The following is a 27,011-nucleotide window of genomic DNA, read 5'->3' on the forward strand; positions in this document are numbered from 1 at the left end:
AGTACTTAAAATACTAAGCTTTTGCCTACTTTTTCTGTATTAGATATATATTTTTTAGCTTCATTCAGACATTAACATCGTACGTTATTCCAGTAGCAGTCCCCATAGGGATCATTAAATATTGATCCAATGTTAAACCTTAAACGAAGGCTGAAAGCTTACAGTAGTTGAACTGTAGCTGCATGCTGTTTGATCCCAGAGTGCAGCCCTGTTCTGTCCTGGACACAAATACAGTCCTCCATAAACGTGTTAGGTGACGGGGGGGTTAGTCTTACCTTCGTGGCCGCATCCACAGCGGCTTCCAGCTTCAGCAGCTCAGCGACTACCTCAACATGCCCCTCTTTGGAGGCTAGATGAAGAGCGTTCAAACCATTCTGAGGAAGGAACACATTAGTGGGGTTTATGTAGCTCCAGGATACACTGCGAGGAAATGTTAACTTAAAAGATGGGTTAAAAATCATAAAACATCCCATGTAGAGGATGATCCTGCCTGCTCAGTTGAGCCCTTGAGCCCTAACATTTGAAAAGCAGCTGATGCAGCAGTACGTGGTAGCATGATAATGTGTGTAGAGGGGTCTATTAAGTGTATCAGGCACACTTACATACAATCACACACACACACACACACACACACACACACACACACACACACACACACACACACACACACACACACACACACACACACACACACACACACACACACACACACACACACACACACACACACACACACACAGAAGATAATATTCTTCTTTAAAACCAAGGAGTAAAGGCACTCACATGAACATTTTAGAGACTTACTAAGAGCATCAAAGGACATACCTGATTGCAAATGTTGATCTCAACACCTGTCTTGAGGTAGTCAAGGACCTTTTCAAGGTTCCCTGCCCGGGCAGCTCGTAGGTAACTTGCATTGCTGTCAGACTGGAGAAAAGAAAACAAAGAGAAAGGAGGTGAGTATGTCAGACATGCTCATCTGCAACGATCAGGCGTGCAAGAGAACAAAGGCAGCTACAAATGATAAAATATTACTGTACCAGATAGAACTCTGTCATAATTGCTCAGACATCCACAAAACATTGTAACAGGGGAAACAACAAAGCCACAATCCACACAAACAGATGGTCCATCGTCTCGTTAAAATCGATATAAAGTCCACTGGTGTCTCAGAACAACACAACGCTAAACATCTCGAAAAGAAAATCCGTGAGAAAAGCAGCAGAGCCGCCACACATCATGCCAACCATTCACGTCATCCTCCGTCATGGACCAGATCCCGTCGGCCTGTTATTCCAGCTTTAGTAAATCCAAATGTCTCTGATTCCCAAAGGTAGGAAGTTCAGTCACCGGGTGGTTGACGCAGCTGCCTCAGAGACTTCCTCTGAATCCACCAGTGAAACAGTGGTGTCGCCGTGCTACCAGAAGCAGAGCCTTCTCCATTCTGCTTGGATGTCCTTTATACCACTACAGAAATAGGGCTTTGCACTCCAAAATAAAAAATGATGATGCAAGCGTGTTTTTGCCTCTATAACAAATGTGGGGTGCACGTGCATTTGTGTGTGAGACGAGGTGAAAGCGAGCAGGGGGGATTGAAAGAAGATGAGGGCAGACAAAGAGATGGAGAAAGCTATAAAGAGGAGAAGAAGAAGAAGAGTGGGAGGGAGGTTTTGTTTCTTTACGGGTGCATGTTAGCTCCTAGGACATTTGGTTTGACATGAAATGACACACAGCACACTCTGCACATTTTGTCATCCTTCTTCGCACAGCCTTGCAAAGAGCTTTTTGTAAAACTCAGCACTTGAACAGCCGAGAGGAGGGGGGAGAGAAGCTGTGATATGTTGCTTTATAACCGAGGCTCAAAAAGCCAAATTCCCCTGAATTATCAAAAGCCCAGACCTGCTAAATTTAGCCTTTCGTCCAGAGACACGTACTGTAGGATCAACTCGGCAGGGACAAACAGTAAGAGCGGTTATCCAACATTGTACTCCCGCCTCCCTCTCTGACAGAAATAACTCTGACAAACACAGAGGGATCTGACCCAAAGCCAGAATGTGAGTGAACAAGACATCCAGCATCAGATAGTTCCACTGTGAGAGGAACATGTGTGTGTCTACGGGCGCTCAAGCACAAACAAACAGATGAAACGGCTTTAACTGGAAACTGGTCATTTCCTGATTACAAGAAACCATTAAGCTAGAGTTCACATCATCTAGAGATGTTCTCCTTCCTTTTTCCATACCCTCAACCCCCCCAGGGAACCGTTTGATAGCACTAATGATATCTATGTTCTTGTGGCCTTGAGAAAAGTCCTGATACAACACGCTGTATCTCTGGCACAGCGCCTGAACCATGAGGATTATTTTCTGCATGTGGAGGAGATTGTGTTGTGGTCTTTTCTGCTGGTTCACGACTAGAATAAGAGAAATACAACAGCAACCCAAATAAACAAATCAAAAAAGACAATCTGATCGTCATCTTAATACAAATCAATGATACATTATACATCAACAGAATAAAAGACCACTTTTCTTTTAACAATTTGCTGTTCATGGACAGTAAGAGCGTCCTTGACCTGTGAAAAGCACTCTGCTGCCGTCCAATCCAAACCCAGCCAGCAGCTCTCTGTCATCACAGTGTCCTCCCTCCACACCGTCACTGAAGTAAACCCTCTGCACTTATTCTACGATCCTTTTGTTTTTCCCCTCATGTTTACATGGTATGGTAAGTCATGAATCAAAGAGAGTTTTGTTTACAAGTGGTGCTCTCGAGAAATTCAACAACGTCTTTATGGTGAGAAAACATGCGAGTAAGAAGGGAATATAGACTGAGCGAGAACATGGCGGTCAAGAAACTTCATACACTCTCTCGAAAAGTTTACATTAACTTAAGAACAGCTGTTCCATTTGCCAGGACAGTAAAGAGAGAAGTTGAGTAAGTCAATTTAGTAAAATGCCCCATGTTTCTCTTCAAATATACAGTATAAAGACTATCTTTATATATTTTATGCAGTGTTATTAAAGAACACGATAAAATGAAGATTTGTCTTACACTTTCACATGGGTATTCATTGTACCTTCTTTCTTTTTTGTCATGTGTGTTTTATATGTTTATATTTATCTACTATATATGTTTTTATCTTACTGTGTGTTTAATCTCTGGGGGAGCTCTTGAGCCAACCTTTCTTATTTATAAAGGTGCACCTTATGAATCCTGAATTTCTCCAACACTTTAAATGAACTAAAGCCAGTTGCACAACTTCAATCCAGAAGATCACCATAAGTTCTAGCTTCAAGTCAAATTCTCAAGTCAAATTCTCTGCATATAACAATATATGTGCAGCATGTGGCCTTGGTATTACATAACCCTCGTGTGTGTCATGCTGTGTATAGCTGGCCTGCGACTCTCAGGCTTTGTTGAGTGTCACCAGATGCTTTACCGCTCTTAAACCTCCTACATGGAAATACACAAGTGCGTCACACAGCTGTGAACAGGCAGCATGCACGAGAAACACTTTATACCTTATCAAAAATCATGCGAGTCAAACACGACATGTATAACTGTAGTATTATCCTTTTTTATCATCCAATCAAGATATAAAAGAGGAGAATTCACTGTGACCAAAGTAAAACACTCACTTTAGAAATGGGTGCAATAGATCTGTAACTAAAACTTTGAGACTCTATGCTTACAAGTTGCAGTTTACAATATTTATGTCCAGAATATCACAAATGAATACTATTAGATATTTGAAGGACATTGTATGAATCCTTGAGTTACAGACAATAACATGTTTTCTTTTGTCACAGTGACCTTGACCTTGACCTTTGACCAATTTATGAGATAACTCGTCACCAGAATGGGACGGATGATGGACTGATGGACTACAAAGACACAATCACAACATATATAATAAAGACGTCCAAGGGCATTTTAAAGGTTTCTTGTACAAAGGTGCCTTTTTGTTTACATCTCACATACTGCTCTGTGCTTCTCCGTCTGCATCCACCCAGGCTTAAGTGTCAACAGATTAAGTAGTCTTCATAAGTCACTATTCATTGCTCTCGTCAAATTTATCCCTTAATGCCCGCAGAGGAAACCAGTCACCAACATGTCCAACCCGCCATCCGCTTCGCGTCCATGCCCAACACGAGGGATCCCTGAAGTCTTTGTGAACGAAGCGTTGCACAGGACGGGCGAGAGATTAGTCAAAGAAATATCATTAAGCCTCCACAGTTCAGAGGTTCAAAGAAAATGGGGCCATTAAAGGCTAGGTTAAGCCTGAAGGAAAGCATTAATCTAATGTTGGATAGAAGGGAGGGGATGAGAGAGAGAGAGAGAGAGAGAGAGAGAGAGAGAGAGAGAGAGAGAGAGAAACAGAATCTGACACGTGTTAACTGGAAAAGCTGTGAATGGAGCATTCCCAATTACAGCCTTTAAGTCAAAAAAGCATCTCATTTCCGAGTGAGTCGCTGTTAAACAAGGACAATTAACTATCTCAGTTCTAATTAAAAATGCACTCTGGTCACCGACTGGTTTCTGCAGATGCTCTTTAAAGGGCTAATCTTAGAAGGTGAAGAACCTGTTTTTGGATTCTTGTGAATGAGATGTCCCTGCTTTTCTCAGAGTTTCATGACATTCACGTGAATAACTTTGGGTTTTGGACAGATGAAACAAGACACTTAAAGACCTTGGAGGAACTGGGATGTAAATGTTCCAATATTTTCGGCCATTATGAGACAAAGCAATACTCAGATCAATAGATAATGTAAAAAGTAGTGCGTTGAAGTGCGGTAAGCATCCTCACAAAATAAAGTATGCATACCGCGTATGCAACACTCATTTTTAGTGTGTGCTGTTAAGAGAATCTGTCCCAGAAGCTACTTTAGGATCAAATCGACCAAACCAAAGTAATCATTTCTTTTGATTTCTTTTTTTAAAGCTTAATTTGCAGTATTATCCGCAAGTTGCAGTTTAATGTTCGACGAATCACGCATGTACTCCTACATTTTAGGATAAGTATATTGATTTTTTGCATACTATGTGCACAATTCAATCTGAAAAATGAGCTGGGCAGTCAGTTGTTTTGGTGGTTCGTTTCGTTCCTTCAGTCTAGGCATGATGTTTGGAGCTCCAGAGCCTTTGGATTCCTTCCTGCTGAATCCATACTTGGCACACCTCCTCCTTATCACATCAACAGTGATCGTCTAGTTGTGGCGGCGTTTCCTGAGTCACTTTGGCACTCAAGCATGCAACAAACCAGAAACTGGCAGCATTAAGAAGGACGCACGTGTATAAGAAGAAAAGCATCCACACATGCATGCCTGCACACACTATAGGACAGAGTTTACCTAGAATATCTGCATGAATAATGTGTACAATCAAACACAAACAACATGTTGATGTCACTGCTGTAGACTATGGTTGTCTGGGCTCTATTGTTTCACTTCATCCTCTTCTGTCCTGACAGCACAAAACACACAGAGCTCCACAGCTCTACTGGCACAAAGCTAGGGGCATCCCACGGTGGGTCAAAACACCCAGCAGTGCCAATCAACCTCCCACATCCACATTTATCTCTCAGTCAAACTTCATAAACCGTTTCCTCTTAAATCATCATTTTTGTCTTTTTTCAGGGCTAAATATAGCAACCCTATTGATGAAGTAATGCCCCCATTTTGCTGTCACCAGAAAATCATTATTCGGGCTTTAAGAGGAACGGATGCAAAGCACGTTCTTGGCAACGTAATGAATGGTTGTCAATAACCATGATCTATACATTTCAAAGCCTCTGGTTTCAAATGTAAAAACTGGTACATACAGGGCAACAACATTAGCCTCACAGCTGCAATGGGACTCTAAATATTATACTATGCGTTCAAAACTCATGAAAAGTGTTTATATTGGAGTACTGTTGCTGATGGAAAGCACCACACATTCCAGGAGAGCTGCAAGGAGGAGAAAGGCGGTCAATGTGTCATGTCCTCTGATGGCCTGGAGAGATGATTGTGAAATGAAATTACTTTAAGATACTGGCCAGAGAATTCCTATAAGGCACACAAACAAGCCCTGCTTACACCGGCAAAAGATGGTATTTTATGCTCAAGGAATTTGAGGTTTATTTACTATCATGCTAAGTCAAAGGAGAAAATTGATGAAGCAGGACCAAGGAGACAGTAAGTTAGCGTTGCTCTAAGCGTAGTGACTGTAACACAGGTACAGCTAGCCTGGTTGTGTGCAAAAATTAGTCTATCTGTATTTTTATACCAAAGGAAGCAAATAACCGTATTCCCAAAATGTCAAACCATTCCTTTAATTTCAATTTACAAAAAACAGTCTGACTTAAAGATATATGGTGTCGCTTTTTCCGTATGTATGCTAAATTTGTAAGCTATACTGTATTTGACTTTTGTATGCAAACATTGTCTTTTTCAGCTTTGTTGTCCTTGTTTTTTAAGCTGCATTTCTATTTATGAGGTGCACTCTTAGCAAACAAAACAGTGAGTGAAATCTTTGAATGTCATGTCTCGAATAAAGCTGATACTGACTAAAAGGGAAATGTATCCAACCTCAATCATTAACACAAATCTCTATTAAACAAACAGCAGGTGCATGGGTGATTCACTTTCTACACCTCCTCAAGTTTACTGAAAAACCCCTGCATGTTATTATGCAGCACATCAGCTTTCCATGATCACACACGCAGTCATGATGAATGAAACGGGACTGGGTCATCTCGTAGTTTGGTCCAGCGCTGAATTAAAAACCTCTGTCAAAAACATCTCTGACACTGTTATTGGGATAATACCAAATCACAACAAAATGCTAACTTTTCAGAAATAAACAACACTGTTACAAACGTGGGAATAAATCCACTACTCACTTGTGTTAGGAAGACAACACCCTCTTCCATAACCATGTTCACTTTCTCTCCCTCTTTCTCTCGCTCCTCTGAATGAAGAGGAGAAACCAGAGCCCAACCAGTCCTCAGTCACTTATCCTTATCTTAACCTCATAGGCATCCATCACACTCAGAGGAATCAGCAAGGTGCCACTAGCTCAGGTAAAAAAAAAAAAGGCAACACCAACAAACGTGAGTGGATACAACAGCTCCTTCCCCTGTCTGCTCGATAAGCTGAAGGAGGAATGGTGGGAGGCAAGAATTGAGTCGAGAGTGGGGGGAAAAAAGAGAGGATGCCGGGTCTAGCTCTTCTGCGGCGAGTAAACAAAGCGTCACGCAGTCTTTCACGCTGCAGAGAGGACACTTAGCAAATCCCCTGCCTCTCTCTATCGGTCTTTTTCTAAAAAATATGTCAACAAGAGTAAATCCCTGCTGCCTCACAGAAGCTGGCCCCTGCCCCAGAAAAGCACCTTCGAGCGGGGAGGGTGCAGGAGGAGCAGCAGCCCTGACTTACCATAATATCTGAAAATTCTCCCTCCTCCGCCTCCTTCCTTTTCTTCCTCACCTTCATTTACTCTCGAGGAGGTGGAGGTGGTGCTGGTGGGTGTCAGTGTGATCTTGATATCCAAGGTTGGGGAGGCAACAAGGGAGAGGGGCAGAACTGAAAATAGCAGCTGAAACAAATACTAAAATGACTCGACCCCCCCCCCCCCCATCTCTTGTTATCCCACCCACTCTCCCTCCCACTCATTCTCTCTGGCTCACTCTCCCTTCCTCCCTCGGTCTCTACCAGCAGCTCTTTATTGTCATCCTGCTTATCAGCTTTTTTCCCCCAACAAAGACCAGCATGAGTGTGTGTGTGTGTGTGTGTGTGTGTGTGTGTGTGTGTGTGTGTGTGTGTGTGTGTGTGTGTGTGTGTGTGTGTGTGTGTGTGTGTGTGTGTGTGTGTGTGTGTGTGTGAGATTTGTCCAGGCTGTGCTACCTGGTTGCATGAAATAAACCACAGGGATCTCAATGCATGAGAGTTAGCAGCAGTTACTCTATGTGTGTCTTTTGGGGGGGGAGAACAATAACAATAACACCAGACGCTATTTCGGGGCTACCCCCCCCCCCACCCCAAACAGTCAATGGGGACACTTTAACAGAGGATTAGGGGCTTTTCCTTTGGTATTAGGGACACCCTCTGTACTCCCACCTCTCACCCCTCAGCAGACACGCCCCAATGCAGTCAGCTGGGAGAGGATCAGAAGCTCCCCCCCCCCCCCCTCTGTGATTTCGCCCCACAAATCCTTCTCAAAGCTGAGCCCCAGCCAAGTGTACCCAGTGCTCTCCAGGAGAATGTACATTAAGAGCTTGGATCTGATTTCTATCTGGGATCTAAGACACTGAGGTGAAGCGTAACATGCAGCATAACAACCGTAACCGTGTTATACGTTTCATTATTGCACCTGTGGGTGGCACACCATCTGATCTTATCTTAGAAAACCACCCACCGCTGTATGGCGTTCTTGAACACATTTTATCTTAACTGTTTATCCACAACAGATCAGCCCCCTGTCACTGAATGCAGTTTAGACCAGTTGGGGTCAGGTGGACCCCCTTAAGGTGCCACAAGATCAATCTGAGAGGTCGTGAGATATTTAAAAAAAACTCCAAAAAGAAACATATTCTAATGTTATGTATATTAACGTTCATTTCCAAAAATGCTAAATTGACATTGTTAAAGCAAAAGTGAAGATAGAGACAAAAGAAAATAAGTCAAATAAAACACTATTAGATAAAAGATATAAAATTAAAGGTTATTCAAATCCACAAGTTACATTTTGCTCTATGTGTCAGAAATGTGTTGATTAAACCATCTGAAGATGACAAAATCATTTAGAGTAAACAGGAATTGTTGATTTTTATGGATATATAATTAACAACTGCTGGAATCTTCCCACAATGCATCAGCATATAAGCGCCCATAAAATGTGGGATAAAACTTTTTGTATATATTGCATGATAATAAATGTTATGTATGGACAGAGCCAGGCTACTCTTCATGCTAAGCTATGCTAACCTGCTGCTGGCTGTAGTTTTGCATTTACCAAACAGACATCAGAGTAAAACAAATATTTCATAGATCTTACTCTGTGCAAAAAGCAAATGTAAATCTTGTTCTAAGAAAAGAAAAAGAAGTCAAACACAAAATTGTTATTATTGATGGTTGGGGGAAGTAAAACACTGAGTCACTCGTGGAAAAAGAAGATGATAATCACGTTTTTGTAAATAACAGTGATTTATGAACTTGGTCGCTGCATGAATTGTTTATAAAACATGATTCCTAAGGTTACTCTGCTAAAGAGATTATTTTGCTGTCAGGGGAAAAGCTGCTCTTCGCAGATGTGAAAAGAAATGTGGTCATTAACTTCCAGTTGATGGAATGTCTCTGGGACACGCCGCTGTGGTGTCACTCTTTCCCTCAGCTTGCAGTATATTGATAACGAATGTTCGCCAGTATCAAACCCATAGGTGTTAATTATAGCGGGGATGCTGTTGTTCTGGCATCGCTGTCTCTAATACCATATGCAGAAATGCACAGATTAGTCGGTCACATGCAGCCACACTCTGTCACCGTTCCAGAGGAATGGCGCCACTGCATTATGGGTATTTTCTAGTGCTGTCATCTTTCAGATGGGAGATAAAGAGTGTTCAGAAGTAGAGAGAGAGAGAGAGAGAGAGACAGCACGGTGTACGTGCGGGCTGACAGAGGGAGTGACAGATGCTCTGGACCAGAGGAGGCGAGTTGAACGTGTGATTGGTGGATCACAGGCTCCTTCACACTCTCACTGCGGCGAGCAGCACTCCTTGGAAACCACAGGGTTACCATGGCTACTGCGGGAGGTTACAACAGAGGAGGAAGGGAGTCAAGCCTACTTATGGAAAATCATCTCTTTTGACAGTCGCACACACACGCACACACACACACACACCTCCGCCATTCTTTCGTTAGCGCCTGTCAACCATAAATTATCTCAGAGTTTTCTCTCGTGTGGTATTTGTGTATTTTTCTATGCTAAGTTGAGCTGATATCAGCAACAATGAAACACTATAAGACGGAGAGTTGGACAATATGGGAAAATCTTCAGGATTGTATTTTTACATAAGTGTCTTTTTTTCCGTTTTTATGGTTATTTAAAATCTGAACTTGAGCTAGACATGCTACTGGTTTTCTGTTGGGAAACTCAATGAAGTCGACCATTTCATCACCATGCAGTTATTATATATTAGTAGAGATTTCTCTGGAAATTCAATTGAGAAAATATCTAGATAGGAATTCGCAATATCTGATATTGAATGTAGTCATTATTGGTGGTTTTGACCAAATAAATAGACTAATGTATTGCTTTTAAAACACTGAATTTAGCTTAGAACATCATTTAACTGTTATATAACCTTGAAAAAACTGACGTTTCATTTATTTAAAAATATATCTTCATATTACAATAGCTAAATCTAAGACAATCTTAAACCATATAAGGATTTATTGTCTACGGAGGACTTCTCTGCACTGACTACATATCCCTAACTTGACTATATCATGTGCAGACATTTTACCACAAAGTACCAATCAAAAGCCCGATTACACTTCTTGAAAGTAGTGCTTTACTCCCAAAATATATTATGCTTGTGGCATTAAATCCTAAAAATTATGCTTATATATTCAGAAGGGGGAGTAGAAATGGCTCTGGGCGAGTGCTTTTGTCTCCCGGCTGGCTTTCCCTTCCTGGTTTCACAAACATACCCTGCATGCTCAGCCCTCTCAGAGGAGCTGTAAAATATCCGCCTGATTCTGGGGAGTATCCTCAGTGTTTGTAGGGAACACACACACACACAACACACAGCAGATATTTACTGCTCCTGCTGCACAGAGCTCAAGGGCAGAGCTCCCCACTGTCAGAGGGGACATGAAAACCCTGGGGAAGGGAGGGGAGAAGGAAAGGAAGTGAGCGGAGAGGAAGGGTAGAAAGAAGAGAAAGAGGAGGAGAGGAGGGAGGGATCTTGAGGAGGAAAATAGGTGAACCATCGAACTAGAGCAAGGAGGGAATCATCAGTCAGGAACTACCCAGTTTGGCAAATACATGTTTATATGTTAGGATTAATAAAAAAATGTGTACTTTTTTGGATAAGTTAAATATATACTGTACGTACGATCATACATTTTAAGTTCTACAGTAGGGCTGCACAATGTGAGAGAAATCTGCAATTGCATAGATTGATCCAAATAAAAAACTGTTTCTACATACTCTTCCAACCAACTCAAAACAATCCTGAGGATAGTCCTTTCCGTTATGGTTACCATGCATGATGACAACGTGACTACATAAAAACATGTATATTGTGCAGCCTACCATCTTTGCGCTCGCTGCTATGACATACAGTTGTAAAATATGAATCATATACGACTTTATTACCACATGTAATCCTGCAGTTCATGCTGCACACATGAATTTGTCTCTATACTATTCAAGGCCAGGCCCAATATTGCTGACACTGACGTGGGGGGGAAACTTGAAAGTCGTACTGGATTTCATCCAACTGACTCGTCAGCTGTACAGGTGAAATCTACACACTACTGCACCGCGCTCGATCGATAGCTGTCCCGACATCAAGTCACCCCAAAACAATTTCAAGAAGAGCAAAGGTGGGACGATGAAATACACAAAGAAGGGGGGAGAGAGGTAAAAAAAAAAAAAAAGAGGGTAGAAGAGAAATCAGTGAGTAGGGACAGTAAAAGAGAGAGAGAGAGAGTGTGAAGGTTATCCATATGAGGCACTTAAGAGAAGGCAAAAACAGAAGGACAGGGCTCACATCTAAACACTGACAGGAGACCAAAGACACATACCAAAGTTTGGTTGAATCAAACAAAGTCAGGGACATCCTCCTCATCATCACCATCATCATCCTCCTCCTCCTCCTCCTCCTCCTCCTCCTCCTCCTCCTCCTCCTCCTCCTCCTCTCTTCCTCCTGTAGCCTCAGTTTGACCTGCAGCAGACTCTGTTCAGCAGTCAAACACTGGACTCTGGTGGACAGTCTCCTCCATGACAATTGTAAAATACCAGAGGTACAGTATCTCTGGGACATTTCCCTCAATGTCACACATCTTCTGGGAGGCTAAGAAACTCAAAACAGAGACAACTGCACTAAGAAATGAAAGTAGATAACTTATTAGTCTACATATATTTTTGGCTGATCAAAACATTTCACAGTCATTGAGTCCATAGCTATACCTGAACATGCCATGCTATACCTGAGTCCTGTATAGATCATAAGGTTAACTTGTCCCTTGTCTAATATTTGTGTATTCAGATTATATGTAATTCTGATTTAATGACATTCCCTTTATGGTGTTATGTCTTTCTGCAGAGCAGGTAGTGTACAGTGTACAAACAGGCTGTCAGATACTAAAAAGCTTAATGGATACAGGGAACTGAAGAATGAGGTTTGTATTACTCTGTGGGTTTATCACTACAATCCCTTTCACATCACACATGGTCATCAAATCAGTGTTGCTTTTAAAAATGTTGATTATATCTGCTTTATAAGTTCCCAAACACTAAGTCTAGAAGGTAATAAGGGGGCTATCCTTCAATAAATTCTCCTATTCTCAAATAATAACACAGTTTCAATCGGTCTTTCATAAAAGGGAACTCTAAATTACATCAATCCTTTGTGAAAATTCAATAATCCATGATTCATTTCGCAGAGAACTAAAGCCATGTCGACGTAACGACTATAAAAAGAAGTCCATAAAACACCTTTGTGTCAAAAAAGGCAATCCTCCACAGAGACATTTTCTTATGGGTGACTTCTCACTCTTTGTGATACAGAAATGGGACATAAAAATGCAAATGACCAACCAGTAGATGGACTGAAAGCCTATTCCCAATAATAAGAGTCAATCTTGTGTGAACAGCGGGTAGAATATGCGAGCTGCAGGAGCTGAAATTGAGATGAGTTGTACTGTAAATGTGTGTGTGGCTCGGAACAGAGAGAGAGTGGGGTACATGTGACACGGATTATGAATTTCAATGAGTGTGTGGGAAAAATGTGACAAAGAGAGAGGTCAGTCCATTAAGAAAGACGTCAGAAAAAAAGGTTTCCATATCAGAAACCTCAGCAATGAACTCCCGTACTTCCCCCTCCACTTTAATGGAGTCATGTTAGCTTGAAATAGTCCACAAAAATTATAGTCTCAACAACTCGACATCACTGACACATACTTGTAAGTATTTCCGCTGTAATCCAGACGCCTTGGCAAAGGACAAGGACGGAAACAGAAACACACTCAGACAAATGCACTCGCAAGCAAAATGAACATGGATCAATTCTTTCATTTTCTCTCTTCTGTTTCCTGGAGTCATATTAGTTGAAGCACCCTGAAGAGATACATGACATGACGAATCTGATCACGTGACTGACTTTTTCATTCTGTCGCAGTTTGAGCTGGGTATCTGTTAGATCTGCCACTGATCCAGAGAAAGAAAAGGAACAGGAGAGATTCATCTTGCTCCAAGAAACTACTTCACTGCTACTTCCTCTATGTAACTCAATGGGCAGCTAACCAAGTCTCATTTAAAACAGTATGCTAAGGGGAATGATTAAACCACTTCATCAACCCCCATTTCTCCTCTCAACTGGTTCAAATTAATATCAGCTGGACTAGAAGTGGCACCAATGGAGGGACTGATGTGAAAACGCTTAAAGCCTCCCCTTCTTTCCTGTCCTCACTCTTTTGGGTCCTTTCATCTCCACCTCTTCCTCTCTTCCTCACACCTCTACCAATTTCTTCTCCCCACTATCCATCTTTCCACTGCCTCTATCCATCCACATGACTCCCATTTCTTCCTGGTCTCTTTCCTACTGTGCACAGACTTCACCCCCCCCCCCTCCTGAGCCTACATGTTAGCAGAATTTATTGTTACGTGGGTCTGCATGTGTGGGGAAAGACTGTGCTACGCTATGTATGTAGAAGTCCCTTAAGCTTTTTTCTAGGCCCTCCTTGTTTCCTCTCAGCTCCACTGGGTTAGCTTTTAAATCCAGGAAGAAAATGTTTCGTTTTTCTGCTCTTAATTGAACTATTCTCTCTAATGTGTTTCTGCTACACTATGGCTTAATGCTCTTAATGTCTTTTATTTTTGTAAAGCATTTTTGAATTGCAAATGTTGAAAGGTGCTATATAAATAAACTTGCCTTGCCTTTGGACAGAGTGACAGACTGAATGTCCATCTGGCTCCTAAATTCAACAGGGCACGGTTGATTACCTTTAAATTATAATCAAATGTGGAGATATCTCTCGTGATGATTTGCCAGTCTGTCTTAATTTCCCGTTTCTGTTGGATACATTGCACTGTATGTACAGTAGGTGTATGTGTGTGTTTGCAGCTGTGTACAGTACGTGTGTGTGGTGATAATCATGTCAGTGCTGAAACCCAGCAGAGAGTCTCTTTATGGAGAGGAAAAAGACAGTCTGAAAGCTTTTCCACATTATCACTTGTCACAAAACACAACAGCAGAGATATAAATGTATCCCGAGGCTCTCCAGCATCACTATCTGTTTGTATTCATTTGTATGGAGAGACTTCAGCAAGAAAGAGTGAGAAAACATATTCTGTGTCCGGTAGCATTCGACTCAAACTTGCTTTTTAAAACATCAAAATGGAAAGAAAGGGAAAGTACAAAATACTTACAGTCTAAAGTAGTGCACAGTTGCTCAAAATGATTTTAAAGGAAGTTGCAGACAATCCCCCTGATAAAATATCGAAGAAAAGTCATGCAGGAAATGAATACTCTCTCTGCCAGTGAAAAACGATGCTGTCATCCTAAAACAAGAAATACAAATATAGAAAAAGACCAGGTTTTCATTGCAAATAAAGTCTGTGAAGGAAACAAAACAAAATGATCTGTAAATGTCATTTTAATAGCTCATAAAGGTTCCTATAAAACAGAAACAGGTGTGTTATTTTGGACTGTAGAGTTGGGCTGAACGACGTGCGAGTGCTGTAACTGTTTTTCGCCTGATCTTTGGCAGCCAGAGAGCACCACACCAGAGCACACCAGTTGAGCAGACCACGAGCCATCTGTCCCCACTGAACCCCCCCCTCCCCCAGCCTCCACACAGCAAGCACACACAAGCAGGCGGATACAAACATGCACAGAATGACCTAAACTGAACTAATGCATGCACACGGGTGTCTTTAAACATGCTTAAAATAAACGGTCATTATTCTAATCCTCCACGATCACCCTTTGACACGAAGCAGAGGAATATGATCGATGGAGAAACCAGTATGAGGCTGAAATGGGATACACATTCTCCAATACAACTGCTGATCTTTCATTTATACTAAATATGTGTACCCTCCAACACAAACACAGAGGTTATTACACATTACAACCTCCGGAACTGGAGCAATGGCCTTTCAGAGTCTGGCGTTTCTGATTGGCAAACAGAAGGCTATTAAATGCTGAAACAGCCAGCTGGCCCTCAGGCTACACAGAGTAATAGGCTGTTGAATGGGGAGGCTCTAACCATAATAGCAGCACTCCCCAAACCAAGCAACAAGACAGGCAACAGTGAGTGCTGAGAGTAAAGAAATTCACCTGCAGATCATTTACTATGAAAATGGTCGATATTCCAACAGACAAAGCACTATAACTGCAGGATTTCTTTAATAGAGAACTGCATTTTGACACTTATTTCAGATTTGAAATACCAGTCCTGGTTGATTTGGCAACACCTTTTTTTTACTGCAGGCGACAGAAAATGCTTTTTAATACAATAGGTCCCAGAAGTAGGACAACACTTGCAGTCCTGATCTGTTTTTATCCCACCACAGCATCAGTCTGTGAACAGGGAAAGTAGGTGAAGCTCGCTGAGAAGTTGTCGCCCGCAGCATCCATCAGCTCACTGTGTCTGCTCCTGACCGATTCAATACTCCCAGCAGTATTTCAAACTTGATCTGCTGCCAAAAATTGCCACTTGTTTTGTTTGGTCTTGGTTTCATTTCTGATAGCAATCATTGTCAAGCTTGTTGACACACTTTGCATTTCCTATTGAAATAATAAAAGTCTTCCTGTGTTGCCAGTGAAGCTGCAGCAGTAACATAACACACTATTTCATTGGGAATGTTGTCAGCAGGGCTGCCCTCGACTAAAGATTTTTCTCGTAGACTAATAGTCGTCAATTCTGGGGATTAGTCGACTAATCGTCTCACGTATATATGATATATTATGATTTATAAAAAATCATCTCCCAAAATGGTTTAAGTTTCAAAGGCTGATAAAGAACGTTATTATAACAGCATGTTCACATGAAATATAAAATAAAACGAATAGTTAACCGTTGAAATATAAATCAAACTGTACACGTAGAAAGAGCATGAGTCACAGCGCACCACTGACGGACGGAGCGGTACAAAGAGCAGAAGCTCCTGTAAGGATTCTCAGTGTCTGTGAACAAGCTTCTTTTTTTTTTATTCGACTAATAAACTAATGAAAAATGTGTCCATGAATATTTTTTCGCGGATTAACGATTAGTGACTGATGGGGGGAAGCTCTAGTTTTCAGAGACACCTTGTTTGTAACACTGCGAATATATAAATATTCCACATCTATCAACAGCAGACCATAGGATCAGTCATGTACTTAATTCTGTTATAGAAAGCAACTTAATAGACATTTAGTGAAATCAAAATATTTGTGACTAATACTTTATTGAAAAATGTGTCCCTACAGAAGTACAGATGCCATGACCACACCAACACATAAATCCCAGGGGGGGTCACGAGAGTTCGAAGGGTCAACCGGGTCAAGCGTGGCCTGAAGAAGCATTTCATTATATTTAAGGGGAATGAACAGCGGCATGACCATTCAGTCTGTCTGCTTAGAGCAACTCATTTAGATTAATCACACCAGCAGATGTCAGTGCAACAAGCCCAGAGCCTACTGAACGTCTGATCATGTGACTTAAAAAAAGAAGAGAACAGTCAAATAGGAAAAGGGTTTTTATTGCCCTCTCTCCACGTATGTGAGGAATGTCTCTCCACCAATCGTGCTGTGTGTCGCGCAGGACACGGGACCCAGAAATCGATGACAGGGGTACATGATGATCCAGAAAGTCTCTCCCTCTTCTCGTCTGTGGGTTAATTTTGCTCCGCTATTATCTTTCTGCGGGACACTGCGATGTGAATCTGATACACCGGTGTACAGTAATACATCGAGCTAGACTTCTACACTGCTGGGCTGCTCACTTACATTCACACAACACGAGGATGAGTATTTTTGCAGAACAGCTTGAGCATGATGCAAGTCAACATTCGGCGGTTCCTAGACTTTACACTGCACAGATACGTGGGAGTAAAACAGCAGCAGTTTGTGTAGTGGATGCAAGCTGTCAAACCGAACCGGCTGAAGGTGCAGCTGAGGGTTGTTACCCGGTCTGAGGCTGGAGAGTTCACCAAGCACATTGAACAAATCAAGCTTGAAAGTAAGAGGGATATACTTAATAATAACATCTAATGAGCTTCAGGAAGGGCAGTTAGACTATCAACAACACAATTGTCTTACTGAGGCAGTGTGTATCCTCGTTGTTATGATAAATACAAGTTCACTTTAAGATGAAATGTCTTGTTGAGAGCTTCCACTGAAATATTAGTCAGAGTCGGATCAGAATCAATCAACCAATCAGAACCAAGGTTTGATCCAATATAATGACTAACTACCTTAGTCTTTCACTGGAAGAAAACAAATATGAAATATGATGTTGTTTAACAGCAAATTTGGGGTAGAGACGGAATAGTGTCACATTCAATGAGATATGCTTATTTGTTTTCATGCTGATAGCCAGATTGAAAAGCTTGATACCACTATTATGTTTGAATGTCAATATGAAGCTACTGCCCGCTGCTTCTTAGCTTAGCACAAAGTCTGGAGGCAGGGGGCAAAATCCTCTTCAATCAGCACCTCTACATCTCTGTTCGGAAATCTAAGTCTAGGAATAACATATTGTGGTATTACACAGGTTATGAAGCACATTACTTATTGGAGTAGTGAACTATTCATTTAATACATCACATACACAACTAGAAGGGCACTCAGAGAACACAGACCTCCGCCAAGAACATTCCCATAAGTGAAAAGTAATGCATGATTACATGCCCAGTGATTTGGATCCTCTACTAAATTGAATGGGCATCCTTAGCGCATTAGACACACCTCTACCAAGTTACATTAAAATCAGCCATGGGGTTTTTTTTGTTATACTAGTGACAAAGAAACAAACTAACCCCAAAACACAACCTCCCTGATAGAGGTTCTGGGTGAGAACGTGAGGAAAAACTGTGGTTTGCATCTTCACTGTGTAACTGTCAGAGTGGGTGAAACGCAACAAGGAGAAACGCGTGCTGGCAGGTGGGCCCATTGTCCTGCACAGCAGACATTTTTTTATTGTGGGTGGCAGCACTTTTACTTTGGGCCAGCCTCAGTCCTGTAGCACTAAAATCTGTGACAGATCCTTATGAGGCTTCCCCGCCCCCCTCGGTATGAGGGCGGGTTAGTTGACCCCCTATGACCCCCCATGTCCATCCATCCATCACACACAGCCAGAGCTGACTGCTCATCAGGGCTGCTGCCACGTGTGCCCTCACACACACTTCAAAAAACAACACGTACACATACAGTAAGCAGTCTTGAACACACATTCCGGGCACTGCAATACACACACACACACACTCACTCATTTTGCCTACTATGGTACATGCTCTAGCAGCTAGCGTCAAGGTCGCAGCTGAGCAGAGAGACTAATGACCTATAATAAGACACAACCTTGACTGATGGGTACAGTCAGTTAGCTTGTGTATAGCAGCCAACAGGGCAGCACACACACTTTGTCCCACACACACACACACACACACACACACACACACACACACACACACACACACACACACACACACACACACACACACACACACACACACACACACACACACACACACACACACACATACACACACGCACAGCACTCTGCAGCGCTCGGTCTCTGCTCTCTTCACTTAGGTGGATTCTGATCTGCCAAACTTAATTTCACCCCTTCTTCTTCAGCAGTCTTGCCTTATCTCTTTCTTTGTACTTAATGTTTCTTTTTTGGCCCGCTGTCATTCTCACTCTGACTCCCTCACACAATGTATTATCAGAAGATGTAAAGGATTACAAAAATTAACAAAAAATCTGGCAAAGACATTATTACTCAAGTCATTTAATTGACCTAAGCAGGTGATATATTTGTGACACATTCCCTTCATGATGATTATTTTTCATGGTAAAAATGACCTCAGTACTGAAAGAATATACAAACATTTTAAGCTTGTATTATCTTAACACGCTAAGGGTCATATAGGTACACTGAGATTATGGCAGGGTCAACAACAACTCAATTAAACATCATGTCAGAATAGTCGCTCATGCACTACACACACACATATTGAGGAAGATGAAGGTACAACAATTTAAGTGCATACACATCCATGTACTATAGAAATCACTCATCATATTTACACAAAATATACACATATTTCTATAAATAAATATGCATTTCTCTACCCCCCCTCCCACATATTCAATCATCTAAGCCCCTCGATGCACTGCACCATGTGTAAAATGGCCTGATCCTGACTCATAACCGTCATGGTGACATTGAAAAAATGGTTGAATCTCCGATCTGCCAACACATCATAATATGATACAGGAGAATCTTTACAGCCATTTTACTCAGTCAGACTGTCACCACACAGACTGATAAACAATATCGGAGAGGCATTAAAATCTACTCCTATCAAAATGTTTCATCTTAGGCATCAGTAAATTGTAAAAGACTGAAAAGATACAAAAGTCATGCTGACCTTTCGAGAGGAACAAAAAGCACAGCTTTGCTCTGTTTCTGTTGTCTCCTCTGTGTCATTTCTGCTTAGATCCAACACTTCCTGTAATTGGTCACTTCAGCAACTTGTCCGTGTGTGTGAGTGTGTGTCTATGTTTTTTTCCGAGCAGCTGTAGCAGCCATTTGTCTGTCAGGAGGTGAAGGTCCCAGAAAAGTTAAAAGTGCACAGTAGGTGTCAAGATGGCTGACACACAGCTGACAGCATCCAGGTCAGCAACACACACACACACACACACACACACACACACACACACACACACACACACACACACACACACACACACACACACACACACACACACACACACACACACACACACACACACACACACACACACACACACACACACACACACACACACACACACACACACACACACACACACACACACACACACAGTGACAGCAACCTAGTCAGCAGCAACCCTAACAACAACCTGACTCATATTGCTGCGTCCCGGTGCATCAGATCAAGGCTTCATGCTGACAGATAGCAAAGTGTGCGATTAGATGGAGAGGACGATTTAGCAGGTACTTAAAAAAAGTCATTTCCTACAGTGACCTGTAGGACTGCAGACTTTGATAAAGCACCAAAACTAATAAAACCTTCATTATCGATTTATGGGATTTCTTTTTTTTGATGGATTAAATTGTTCAGTCTACAAAATGCCAGGAATAAATATCGACATCGGAAAGAAATGAACACTTTTCCAATTTGCCGATGTGACTGATTGTTACATATAAATAAATGCGGCTCGATTTACTTCTTATCTAGTTGAAGTTTCAGTCATTTTGAAAAGCATTGTACTTTGCCTGCATCTGACAAAGGGCCATCACAATACTGGAAGACATGATGATAATCTCAACTGCAGGAGAGACTTTTGGAGAGTTACTTTATTGCAATAAGTGGAAAAAATTGAATATTGGAATGACATTGGCAAACAGTAGCCATGACTAAATGGATGTAGCAAAAACAGTGAATTGTATTATAGGAAGAAAATGGATTTGATACAAATTCGTCACGACTAGCCAAGACTAGACCTTCATAATAACATTTTTATTTATTTTTATTAGTCAATTTATTGAACATGCTAAAGATTTTTTTACAAGGTATAATTAAGTTGTTTTCCTTCATGTGCAAAAGGGGCAAGAAGACGCATTCAAACCTTTCTAGTCCTACCCCGTCTAGCAAACACTGCTCATCAAAATCAAAATTCAGTTCATATTCGTCAGCAGTCGTGATATTTGATAATCACCTCTTTGTACAAGTATTAAAAAAGGAAATCTAATAATCTTTACAGGTAAACCAACATCGTCAAAGACAAGAATAGCCCCCAGATCATCCGTCCTGCTCATAACCATTTAGAATTTGGTTTCTGAATAGTTAAGATCAGATCACAGTCTTTCCAAAACCAAATCATACACATTTTATAAAAAAATACAAAATAGTGAGACGCAGAAAATCTTCACATTTGAGGGACCAGAAAGTGTTTAGTACTTCTGCCTGATTAACATTTTGCCATGAGTGTGGTGGATTAGAGCACTGCCAGAGTAATACGCACTTAAGTAATGCTTCAGCACAGCTACAGTAATGAGGTAAAATTATACTTTACAACAGGTTCATGTAAAGTTGTGTCCAACCTCAAAATGTAAACCTGTAATAGGAGTCTTTTTCACCCTCCAATAGTGACACATTAACAAGAAACTGTCACTGGTGGTTCAGCATTTGGTATATTCTTACTCACTTCCCTCCAGGTATAGGATCATACTATTACTATAGATTTATGATGGAACAAGGATGAGACATAGCACAGAGGGAAGGTGAGGCGTCTCCGAGTTCAGCTGAGCAAAAATACCCAGAGTGAGATCGTCAACGTGGCATTACACATAATCAAGAGCTGGCTAGAAGTGGCTGTAGGGCTTTTCTATTTCGAACATGACGGGCGTTTGTGAAAGCAACCAAAGAGAGGAGAAAGAACTGCTCAAAGAGGAAGACAGATAATATGCTAGCTGTCTGCTGCGTGAGGGTGTAGGAGAAGTATTAATCACATGGGGAATCAGAGAAATGACCATGGCTCGGTTAAGTCTGAGGGAGCGGGATGAATGTTGGTAATGAAATGACTGCGAGGTGAAAGCTGTTACAGAAAATATTGAGTTACAGAATCATCATCAGAAAAATAAAAGCCTTCATCCCAGCTTTGTTTAACATTAGCAGTGATTCAGTGGTGACACATCTCACTTTTATTCCAGAAGGAAGAAAGATTTCCCTCCCAGATTGAATCATAATTGCTTTATTTTCTTTATTCAGAATGTATGAAAGTCTAGGATGACTTGATTTACATGTCTAACCAATACTCCAAAAACTAAAATATTAAATGTTTTAATAATACCGTATATTATAGCCAGTAAATATTAGCTGACTGATGATTTCAGCCGTGAGAACCACCCTAAAATAACTCTTAGTGTCCTATGAAGCCCAATGGGATGTCCAAAATCCAACTTTATTGACTTTGGTATTATATTAAGCAGCAAATCGGAACAGCCGAAAAGCCGCCCCTTCGATATGGTGAGTAATTTAGCATTAAATAACAATAATAATCTTTAATCAATTATTTAAATAGTTGCTGAAATTGTCATATAGTTGGCTTTCTTATACTATTCTTTATTCCAGCCTTTTTTAATTTACCTATCACATCGTCACATCTTAACCTTAATTCTTTCCGTACTAGTTGCTTTTGGCTCTCCTCTCCTCTCCTCTCCTCCTGTGTTTTCACCCTTGCTGAACAGTATCAGTGATGGATTCCTGGCAGGAGCAGAGGGCTCTCAGGGCACCTAGAGCCAGAGCGCAGCATCCATCCTGAATACCTGTCATTACCTGGGGGGTAAACTCGAATCACAACATGAACAGACAATAAAAACCCTCTTAGCACCAATCCTTTACTGTAATAAAATGATCTGCAGACCTTCGTATAAATCTGTGAAGATTAATCACACATTCACTCAATGTCCGAGCCTTAAAGGTAAACTTACCGATTAGTCCCCTTAAAACTCAAATGCTGTACCATAATCTGTTTAATAATACCTAACATCAACAGATAATGACATGAATAGCAAAAGAAAAAGGTCACATTTAAGTAAGAGAACAGCTGTTCCCTGTTAGTAATAATAAGTAGGCCTTATTACAGAGTGCAACTCATCATTAAAGCAAATGAAGGTGATGACGGTATAATGATAGTAACACAATGATGAACAATATGAAGGTAAGGACACCCAGAGCAGAAAAGAGACACATTTCTTTGCTAACAACTCCAGGCATTGATTTCTCTTCCCTGGCTTCTCTCAGAAACAACCAGGGCAAGAGAGGAGGACAGCAGTAAAGAAAATCTAAAAGAGGAAAAACTCAGCGGTAAGAATCGAGGACATTTAGGGGGGAGCACAAATATAGGCAAGATATAAATCACCACTCTGCCCTGTCCCCAGCCTCATCCTTGAATTTCAGACATAGTACAATTTGATACTGCGATTCGGTCAAACCGCGGCAGGCATCCTCTCTGACCTTTCTCAATCCACCACACACGGAGTCGTCGGTGAAGCAGGTTGTGCTTTAAGTCGTCTCGCGGTGAGGAGAGCCTTCACAAGGATGATTAAATACACTTTCATCCCACAATATGCTCCAAGTGTGCGCTGATGACAAACATGTTTGGCAAAGCTGCTCGTGAATAATTCAGTATGAGACAATAAGTAGACAGAATGCTTTGCTGCTATTCTGGCTGTCCACACAACTGTTAGCAAAAACACTCGAAGGCTGCCAAAAATCTCTCTAGTGTGTATTCTGTCAGACTGTGTAAAGGTCTATTTCTCCAGTGATCTGACACATAACAAGTAAAAAGAATAGCAATCCCACCTTGGAGCTACAATCAACCTTTCCCCATCAGCCGGCATTATACTAGATTACAGCGTTCCGCGCAGGCTTGCTTTAAAGACATACTCTACTAGCCAGGAGATGACAAAAGCGATCATTTCACTGTGTGTTTCACCTCCCGCTATACGGCACAGTACACCCAAGGCCACATACACACTGTGGAAGTACTGAATTTCCATGCTGAGATTACACTGCTATAAAGACTGCAACCTTTTCACACTAAATTACCTCCTTTAAGGTGCAATGGAGTCTTTCCCTCAGGGCCAAAAGCAAAAAAAATATATAGCCTATGTGATGTGACAAAGTGGTGTTAAGAGCCGCTGTTGTAGCTGAGACCATTAGCCGGACATTGTAGGGAGTTTATTGTACTTCAGAGGGCGATAATACACAGAAAAGAAGAAATATAGCGCACAAGGACCATAACGGCTAAATCCTTTACAGTGAAAATAAAGAATAAAGGTATGGACGGATGGATGGATGGATGGATGGATGGAGTATACATATCATTCATATCCAATCAGGGTGGAGGATATTGGGACAGAAGGATGCAACCTCGTTTAGGAGTAGGTTCGATGAGACAGAGGGGACGGGGGTGCGGTGCAGATTTTCCCCTCTAATCATGAATCTAGCCGTTTTATTGTGTTCCCAAGAGAGCCCTGAATACACCCCCTTCTCGCTGCTGCCGCCCGCCCCCCCCCCTCCCCCTCTCCGTCCTCTCCCTCCCCCCCATGCGAGAGGGCTAGCTGTGAGGAGGTGTGATTACCATCGATCTGTCCTAACACAGCCCATTTCCTCAGCTCCACAGCCACAAGGCCGGGACCACACTCTGCTGCTGCTGCCCTTGCCCAGGGACAGAGGCTTTTTTCTAGGGGGAGACAAATGTGAGAGGACTGGGTGACAAATCCACGGAAGAATTATAAAATCTGAGACAACATATAACACAAAAATCTCATGACGAGTGGATCCTGTAGAGCAAATGTTGGGTTTTTCATTGCTGAGGTGTTAGGCAAAAGTCAACAAAAAAAGATGACTGTGCAATTCTGGTTATCGCTGCACGTGACGGGGGACTGGCAGGTGGTTAAGTGGAGGACAGGGAGACAGTGTTGTGGTGGAGGTGGAGGTGGAGGTGGGGGCGCGCAAAAGAAAGTAATTATCAAATCGTACAGGCGTGAGTCCCAAGGGCCAATGGAGTGGTGTGTGTGTGTGTGTGTGTGTGTGTGTGTGTGTGTGTGTGTGCGTGTGTGTGTGTGTGTGTGTGTGTGTGTGTGTGCGTGTGTGTGCGTGTGCGTGTGCCTGTGTGTGTGTGCGAGAGAGGCACCATTTCAATTGGATAAGCTTTATCTGTGAGTGTATGAGAAGCACCTGCCATATATGCATAAATGCACACACACACACACACACACACACACACGCTTGTGACACACCACATTTAAGAGCCTGATGGAAGAGGTCTGGCATTGATGCACAGTAGGGGATTAATGAGTGTGATGTTGTAGGAGCGGGTGCGTTGTTGCACGCATGCACACGCGCACGTGCGCACACACACACACACACACACACACACACACACTGCTGCTTCAGTGAACAGTGTGTAGGGAATGACCAGAGACAGACTTCAGATGGAAAGCAAGGAGAGAAGCTGTCGTGCTTTTAGGCTTTTAAAAAAACAATGAGGCGTTTTATTAGCAGTAGGTGAGAGAGAGAAAGCTAATTATTCACTGTCTGTGTGTGTGTGTGTGTGTGTGTGTGTGTGTGTGTGTGTGTGTGTGTGTGTGTGTGTGTGTGTGTGTGTGTGTGTGTGTGTGTGTGTGTGTGTGTGTGTGTGTGTGTGTGTATGTGTGTACAAGCCTTCCTCAGCTGCCTTTCAAACACAAATGTGGGCATCACCTCATGTCCACTTTTCTATTCTTGTCTCTTTTCTCTTATTCCCTGTGTTCAAAAAGTCACCCTTTCCCTTCTCTCCCTTTGCATCCCTCCCACACCTGCTCCCCTTTTGGCCTCTCTTCCTCTCCCTCTGTCCTTGCTCACTCCCCCCCCCCCCCAACCCAACCCCCCTAGCCCTGTAATCACATCGCTAAGCAGCATTACTGTATCTTTAACTACGTGTGAATAATCTCACGGTGAACTAAACTCCTTCTCCGTCTCAGCCTTAAGCTTCGGAGGTGAGTTTTAAATGAGATGGAGAGGCAAGTCTTTCTTAACACTTGTTCAGAGAGGACAGCCCCCACAGTTTAGTAGAACTTGCTGTTGCTTCACTCACACCAAACATCTGCTCCTTACTGTATTTCATTCCGCTGCTATATGTGTTAGCTTGAAACTTGAACTACAATCCTGCATGGGATGTCAGATGGCAGCCAGCTTGTATTTCCAGCAATGCAAACTGCAAAAAACAAATTCCATATCCTAGTGAGAGGAATTTACAACCTCTGCTAGGAAGCATTTTTGGAATCTTCATTTTTTTCTGAAGCTTGCAAAATGAACAAAACACTAATTATGTTGCATTAATGTACACTTCATTTGTACAGCAGTAATCACACAGCAAGAAATGCTTCTGTATTTACATGCATAACATATCCTTTGTTTGCAGTTATTTTCATTGCTGATTAACCCGACAATTATTTCCTTTATTTATCCCTTGCTCAATAAAACGTTACATAATTACAATTTCTTGTAAGGAGATGCCATCAAATAGTTTTTTTTCTATCAATTTAACAATTTATTTTCACATTAAAGGACTTAAATTAGCATATGCTCACGACTCAGAGGCTGAAATAAGGGAAACTTCAATTATAACAATGATAAAAAATAAAAAAATACAGAATCCTTTTGTTTTTAGCTCGATCTGCAGTGATCATGTCAATAAAAAGCAGAAAAACATGCCAATTAATCCTAACACATGCGCTTAAACACAGCATATGCATTATAAACACACCAATGAAATCAACTAATACAAGACATTTTCAAAGGCAGGACTAACAATTCTTAAGAGAAGAAGAGAAGATAGGATGTTCCTGTCCAAGGTTAACTTTGTATCTCTATATTTAAAGAGTTCAGATTGAAGGATTTAATGCTCCTTTACTGTTTGCTATAATTCATCTGGCTTTTATTACCCTCTAAAGTCTTATTAAATAGCAGCATTTGTTGTAGATGTAAGGCAGTGAAACACTCTTGATGTATTTTCCCATTGAACATTTGGCCAGCAATGA

General features: G+C 41.6%; 1 protein-coding gene across 1 annotated transcript in view; it reads right to left on the minus strand.

Moving 5' to 3' along the window:
* The window catches only part of LOC134859009 (ankyrin-3-like), a 118,777-nt gene that overhangs the window by 58,001 nt on the left and 33,765 nt on the right, over window positions 1-27,011 (minus strand). Inside the window, 2 exon segments of the mRNA XM_063875280.1 lie at window positions 276-374; window positions 826-927. Coding sequence (XP_063731350.1) covers window positions 276-374; window positions 826-927 — 201 coding nt within the window.

Source organism: Eleginops maclovinus, chromosome 22 (genome assembly GCF_036324505.1).
Source record: "Eleginops maclovinus isolate JMC-PN-2008 ecotype Puerto Natales chromosome 22, JC_Emac_rtc_rv5, whole genome shotgun sequence".
In the NCBI taxonomy this organism is placed as follows: Eukaryota; Metazoa; Chordata; class Actinopteri; order Perciformes; family Eleginopidae; genus Eleginops; species Eleginops maclovinus.